The following is a 7,795-nucleotide window of genomic DNA, read 5'->3' as shown; positions in this document are numbered from 1 at the left end:
TGTGTTTGCATGTGGTTTTCTGTGTTTTCATTTGTTTTTTTGTGTTTGTATGTGTTTTGTTTTTTTGTGTTTGCATTTGGGTTTTTTTGTGTTTGCATTTGTATTTTTTTGTGTTTGCATGTGTTTTTTTTGTGTTTGCATGTGGGTTTTTTTGTGTTTGCATGTGTTTGCGTTTGTTTTTTAGTGTTTGCGTTTTTGTGTGTGTGTTTGCATGTTTTTGAGTTTGCATCATACATGTGTTTGCTGCGCGTTTGGCTGTTTGGTGCGTGTTTGCACCCGTCGGCCCCCATACCCTGGCTATAATCCTACTTTTTGCAAATAAATTAAACTGTTTTAAAGACAGTTATTATACAAAGTTTTGATCTGATTTATTTGATTTACTTATTTTATCTTAATGGGTTTAAAAATATTTTATATGCTTATTCTCTTTTTTGTGGCAACAATACTGTTGTTAAAGTTGTTATAACAAAAAGGTTAAGAACAGCATTTCTACCAGAGAAATCTCTTGTGATAATTAGTTACAGATCATGTTGGTCAGGTTTGACAAAATTCAACAGTGCAAACAATACAGAAGCAAACAAGTAAAGAAATCATAACTTTTTCCAGCAACCTGTTGACCACATTTTTGTTTTTCTTTGACTGGTTCAAAGTTTTTGTAAGACAAAAGGGGAAAAAAAAACAAACATTGCTATTATTTGTCATAGTGGTGAGATTCGTTTTGTGATTTGGTCTGACCCAAAATACAATTACTGAGTGGAATGAGGACATGAATAAATGCTAGGCAGGGCTTAATTTGTAAACCAATTGATGCCAGAATGCAAGTAGTGAGCAGGGTGGAGGGTGGGGTCTGAGGGTCTGAGGGTCTTCCACCAGAAAATTTTGAACAAAGTAGATGTGACTTCCTACATTTTGGTGTATTTTAATGGGTTGTTAAACATCTACATCATCTACATTTGTAAACACTCCACTTCTGTCAAGCATTCTACCCCCACTTACTTGACGGTTCTGAGTCGACTCTTCTCCGCTGAAGTCACCGTCAGACTCCACATGTGAAACCTCCAGGCATCTCCTGTCTGTTCATTGCTGCCACCTGTGAGCTCCTGCCCGTGTGTGACTGTCTGGTTAGCTCAGCACTCACCCCCACCACTCTTTATGGGGCAGAGATTTAGTGGCAGCTCGTATGTGAAATTAAGGAGCTTGTAAGTGGCTGTTGTGTTTAAAATGAGTGTTTGTGTAATTATTTTCAGATTACATATCTAATATTAGTTTTATTCGTTCAAGGCAGTATTTGTTCATTACTTTATTATTAGTAGCCTGAGATTTACCGGATCCAAGCAAACAGCTACCGGAATGGACACTGTCAAAATAAAAGTGTTCCCAGATCCTGTTCCAACAGGATCTGGCTCAAATTAAGCCCTGATGTCAGGGAACTTGTGGCTTATAAAATAATTTCTTCCATTTATTCCTCTTTGTTTACTCCTCTCTTCCTCCTCAGTCAACAATATCATGTTTACAGAAAATATAAAATAAAGCTTTAATGTGTGCACCACATTTCTGTAAAAGCACAATGTTGTCTGACATTACACTTTAACTTACCAATAAATTTAAACTGTGGGTGATTGCAGCTTTATTAATATTTGGATTTATGTGTGGTTTTTAATAGAGGAATTTTGATACAACTTTTGAGCTATTTTCTATGTAGTTTATGCTTCATTTTTGTGTTATAAATACCTGATAAGTTGTTTTCTATATCATTGTTTAGCTTATGTAGAACACAGTATACATGGCATCAAATAAACTTGTTGTTTATGTGGCTTTAGTGTGCTTTAACAAATAGTTTTCAAGGATCAAGGAACTGATCCTTGAGTCTTAAAACCACCTGCTGCCACCCATTTTCACAGGATGAATTTCCTTTTGACAAAAAAGTTACGAGTTGTAAGTGGCAGTAATCACTTTTTTCATGTCAAGTCACGTTTCACTCATTTGGGTACAAGTGGGTGATTTTGGTAGATCTAGTTGGTTTAATAATGAAGACAGTTGCTTCACTTGTATTTTCTCTCTCTCATTTTCTCATAGACACTCACAGACACACCATATTTCATAAAAATATAAGATGGTAATAAAAACATGGGTCACACATTTAAGCCACACACGTGAACCAAACAAGCTGTAAAACCTCCAGCCTGTATTTTCTACAAGTGCAGTTTTTGGATTGTTATTGAATCAAAGAAATTCTAAATATTTTAAGTCTGTTTTACTCATGTTTTTTAAAATTATTGAATTGACTTGAGTTTTATTGGACAGTTTTTTGATCGTTAATATTAGTTGTATTCAGGAAAGCATATTTTTTAACTTGCAAGGGAGTTACATGTATATATTTTATTTTGCTATGAAGAGCAGAACTCTAGAATATACTAATGTCTAAAACTTTGACACTAATCTTTACATTTTTAAAATTAAAATGAATGTGTGATTTTCTGCTATTGTAAGAGATGTCTCAGTTTCATATGTTTAAAATGGTTTTCAACATAACGTAAAAAATGGATAAATTACAACTTCATCAGTTTGTTAAACACATGGACAACATTACTTGTGTCTGGAGCTCCATTGAAAGTGTTATTGGAGCTACAGCAGCTGTATCGCCGGAGGGCTGAAGCTGTTGCACATTACAGGTGTTTTGTGATGCAGTGGAATGGTATCATCTTCCAGATGATGGGAGGATAAATGCTTGTGGGCAGTGTGAAAGGGATATTTTAGTATACGGATATATTTTTTATTCTTGCATTTTCCACTATAAATGGCCCTACAGGAAATGAGATAGATTGCAATCGTTTTAACCACATGTTGCAGTTTTTTTTTTTTTTGCAGTTCACGCTGTGGTTGTGATACCAAGAAGCTAGTCAGGATGCTCCGTCATGCCGTTTGTAAAAGGTGGTAAAATATGTTTAGCTACGTTTCACATACACTTCAGTACCATGAGTAAATTCATCCTCTATTGAGTTTTTTTTTCCAACTGTGTGGTGCTGAGTCTAAGAGAGATCCTTTTTGTTGTACAGAAGGCTCAACACGTGTTTTTGTTGATGCTGTCCAAATGAAAGCCATTAATGTGGAAGAAGTTGGAGGGGAGTAAATCAGCCTTTTTCTTTTCTTAAACTGAACAATGTTCTCTTTAGTTCTGTTGACAGATAATTGACAGTAAGATAGTGTCGCCCAAACACAAATGTAACCCGGTGAGCTAACCTCCGACAAACAAACAATATAACTGTATTGGTGGAGGTAGTGAAGCTCACGGCGTTTTACCCAAGGCATTTTTGCCTTATCAGCCAACATTAAAGCAAAGAATACAGTCATAGTTTTGTCTTGAACGTTTTTAATTTTTCAAAGAATACAGGCAAAAATTGTTTTCAAAGATGCTAATGACTTAAAATAGTTACATAAGAAGATGTTTTCATTCCACAGAGTGACGCAAGGCAAGAATTTACAGTGAAATTCAGTACTAAGAGTGTAAATTTAACTTTACACAACCTATTTTTTTAAACGCTTTGTGCAAAATCGGTTTAGTTTTAACTAAGCATAGCAAACAAAGCGTAAAGTTGTGCAACCAGAAGTTGCAACATACCGTTCTGTATATCTGCCTACAAAACACACAAAACAAAGCACATTTACCTTTAAGCGTTAACATTTCATTTAACCATTAAGCACACAATGTAATTATGACAAATGTAAGAATTCCTTGCAGTTACCTTCGTATATACGAACAAGTGGTAGTCCATGTCAATCCTTGTATTCAGCAGCTCATGAAGTTGGCCAACATCCTTTATCCATCTTTTACATTTTCCAGGCTTCATTTTGGAGAAATGGAATAAACTGTATTCCACCTCTAAATGCTCAGGGTAAAGCGTGTCAGAATTGCTTGATTCCCACTGAAAAAGTTTAACCATTTTTTCTGATGATTTTTCATGAAACCCCTATGACCACAAAGTGTTTGTACCATATTTTTCGCCATATAAGTCACACCTTTTTGCATAAATTTGCAAGTCCTGCGACTTATACACTGAAGTGACTAATATATGTTTTTTTTTTCCATATTTATAGCCCGATTTTTGGCTGAGATCTGATGATTTAATTCATTCTGACGGAAAATATTGAACACTATCATTTTCAGCCACTAGAGCGCCCTCGAGCAATATAGCAAGCCAACTGTCTTATTAATAGGTAAAAGTGGCTATTACTGAGACACTTGGCTTGCCATATCAAGTCACCTTCGTCTCGCTCTGGAACTACTGGAGCAAACGTCAAATCAGCTGCATTTCTCCTGGGCAGCACGGCGAAATGCAGCTGATTTGACCGTTAAAGTGCATTTATTAAGGAAAAGTTAAACTGAGACAAACCTTTGCTATAATGTCGAGCAAACAAATAATTGTATGTAGGTGGTTATCTTGTTAAATTTTAAAGAAATGCACAGCGAGTCTTCCCTCTACGTGCTCCCACAGCTTCAAATCGATTTTTGAAATGCAACTGATTTGACCAATATAGTGCATTTATTAAGGAAAACTTAAACTGAGAAACACCTTTGCTATAACTTTTGAGCAAACAAATAATTGTTTTTAAGTGTTAATCTCGTCAAATTCTTGTTAAAGTCCTCCCATGCATGCTCCCGCAGCCACCATTTGGCAGCCAATCGATTTTTGGCACGGCACCGACCCACGCTTCCAGTTGGTCAGCGGTGACGCATAATAAATATGACTTATATGGCGAAGCGACTTATTTATGTTTTTTTTCCCACTTTATTAGACATTTTTGGACTGATGTGACTTATAGGGTGATGCGACGTATACGGCAGCAAGTACGGGAATGCAAAAACTTGACAATGTTGTCGGAGGAAAAGGGGGTGCAGTTCCTCCAAATAAGGGACGTTTCACTTCGGTACAAATTGCAATTACTGATTGGTCAGTTGCTGATGAGCCTACTGGATTGATTGACAGATGGCATAATTTCAATTGTCTCCAGACCAACTTGCTAACATCTCCCCTCAGCTCTGCATGATAGAAGAAGAGTCCCACCACTGTTGTTTAATAAGCTGGTTTGTGCTGAATTTAGCAGTTCTGTCATTCATTAGCAGAGTGAACAGCAAAGGACTGAGCACACACCCTTGAGGGGCCCCTGAGCTCAGTATGATGGAGTGTGAGTTTTAAACCGTGTTGGTACAACAGTCTGCTGGAGGGAGATGTCAAAAATATCTAGTAAAAACATGTTTTTTAGTTCACTGGCTTTGTGTGGATTGTCTTTTCAACGTCCTCTTTAAGATAGAGGTACACATCTGCACCTGCTCACCACCGAGGGCGTGGTTTGCGTACTTAGTATATATGATACAAAGCCTCAAATCTGCCATTAAATTCCCTTAACCACATAGTCACTGAGAAAGACATCAGTGACCACAACTTGTGAAGTGACTTTATGGTTTGTTTTGGCTGGTATCTTTTACCTCATGTGCTTTGTGTCCTTGAAATAACAAAATAAATGTGATTACCCTTTAGCCGCTTCCTTGATTTTTTATTTATTTATTTATTTCCCTGAGCTCTCCCAGGGGAGCTCATGTTGTGCAAAACTTAACAGCTGCTTTGTTTCCTGATCTGAAGGCTGTTTCCTAGACTTAATTGTTGACCATGAACTCTGATGCCATCCATGACTTCTGATTTGCCTGGTCTGTGTAGGTTCTCATGGTTGTGGCTTCACACATGCCACAGTTTGCTGCCAATATACTGAATTTGTCATTCTCTGTTTTTACTATAGCTGTTACTGATCTCCAAATCTTGGACACAAACCCCCTGTCATGATGGATTCCAAGAAAGTTGGCAAGCTACGCAGTCTTCGCCTGAAGATGCCACATCTTCGGCGTAACAAAGCAAGTTCCAGCAAGCCTCCCGCCCAACTCGAACATAACTTGGAGCATCGAATGAGCATCTCCGTTCCAGACATAAGCAGCATGAGGGAGGAGTACAACAGTGTCTCCTCCAATAAGCACCTCCAGGAATACAACCCTCCAAAATCCAATGGTAATTCCAGACTGCCTGATAAACCTGCTGCCTCTAGTGCAAAAGGTAGGAGTGGCCTGCTGGAAGTACCTGATGGAGGAGCTCAAAAGAGTTACCACAGACTGAGCATGCCCATGGATTACACAGACTGGGCTTTCTCTCAGGAGTCATTGAATGGTCACTGTGGGGAAGAGAACATCTATTTGGAAACACATCCAACAATCCAACCTCATCAAAGGATGGAGCACGAGGAGCTGGTCGTGCCCGAGAAAACCACTGTTTCTAATCCAGACATCTCCACTGAAGATGGTTCAACAGACAACACACAGGTACAGAACCCAACTTCATTCATAAAAAACTAAAACTGAGCTGCCATCCAAAAATAAGCAGGGGGCCTGCATAAAAGGTGATAAATAATATAACTTCTGAAGAAAAAATACAGATAGCCTAATTTGGCTCAATGCAATTATTTGCAGTCAACATTATTGTAACATGAATGTTATTAAAATAATGACAAGAAGATGATACATTAGGTATGATTGGTCCCAGTAGAGTAATTGGACTGTGTTTTTCAGTATATGTTTCATTTAATTCTAATAAAGGAAATGAAGACTGTAATGCTCTAAACAGAAACAACAACAAAATGTGGGAAAACTAAACAGTTGAATTGTTTCTACAGATGGTCATGTGATTATAAATATTTGATCCTATGTGCTGTGTGAAACATTAAATTAATAAAAATTACTTTTAAACTGTTCAGTTGTTGTAGAGGAGAGGTTGCACCTTGTCAGTGTTAGAATGCCTTCGAGTTAGACATTTTTAATGTACTTTGGTGTGGATGAGGTGTCGGGTGTGTTTGTACAGGAGCTGGAAAGTTTAACTTGGATAAGCTGCTGCTGGTGGATCTCCACCCAAAATAAATAGTTTACAGCAGCTCTGCATCAGCTGTGGATTTTATGTTAGCTGCATCCTCCAGCTGGATGTTGTGTTAATGGATAAGTAAATTATTGAGCCAACCAACAGATAAATTATTTCACAAATAATTGTTCATTGTAATTCTTAAGTCATAATTTATTGCTAATTACCTGTTTTAACTAGTTTATGTTTGATTGCTTGCAGTTGATTTAGTGCACCTTACCTGTGTTTTTTTGTTTTTTTCACCAAGCTGTTATTCTTGGCTTCATGTAAGTTTAGTATCAGAGTCTTCCTCCATCCATCCATCCATCCATCCATCCATCCATCCATCCATCCATCCATCCATCCATCCATCCATCCATCCATTATATATACACCTGCTTTTTCCTTTATGACTACAGTGGTCCCTCGCTACTTTGTGGTTCGTTTTTTTTTTTCACGCTTACTCGCTCTATCGCAGTTTTTCAAGGTAAGATTGGACATGACACACGATTGGCTGATTGATGGATGAGCCGCGCGATCGGCATTGAATTTTTATTTAAAATATCCATCCATTATCCGTCCATCCACCTATTATCTTTTACCCGCTTCTTCAAATGGAGACAAACGAGACAAACAACCATTCACTCTCTCACTCACACCTAGGGACAATTTAGAGTTACCAATCACCCTAACATGCATGTTTTTGGTCTGTGGGAGGAAACCGGAGCACCCGGAGAAAACCCACGCATGCACGGAGAGAACATGCAAACTCCACCCAGAAAGGCCCCTGGACTGGGGTTTGAACCAAGGACCTGCTCGCTGAGAGGCAGCAGCTCTACCAGTTGCGCCACAGTGCTGCCCTA

General features: G+C 38.1%; 1 protein-coding gene across 1 annotated transcript in view; it reads left to right on the top strand.

Moving 5' to 3' along the window:
• mctp2b (multiple C2 domains, transmembrane 2b) overlaps positions 1-7,795 on the top strand; it is a gene marked incomplete in the record, with an annotated part of 67,352 nt that overhangs the window by 22,890 nt on the left and 36,667 nt on the right. The window contains 1 exon segment of the mRNA XM_037697617.1: positions 5,794-6,364. Coding sequence (XP_037553545.1) covers positions 5,834-6,364 — 531 coding nt within the window.

The sequence above is a fragment of the Nematolebias whitei genome, chromosome 2, assembly GCF_014905685.2.
Source record: "Nematolebias whitei isolate Nwh7 chromosome 2, NemWhi1, whole genome shotgun sequence".
NCBI lineage: Eukaryota > Metazoa > Chordata > Actinopteri > Cyprinodontiformes > Rivulidae > Nematolebias > Nematolebias whitei.
Note: the sequence above shows the minus strand (reverse complement) of the source record. Positions and strands in the feature narration are given on the sequence as shown.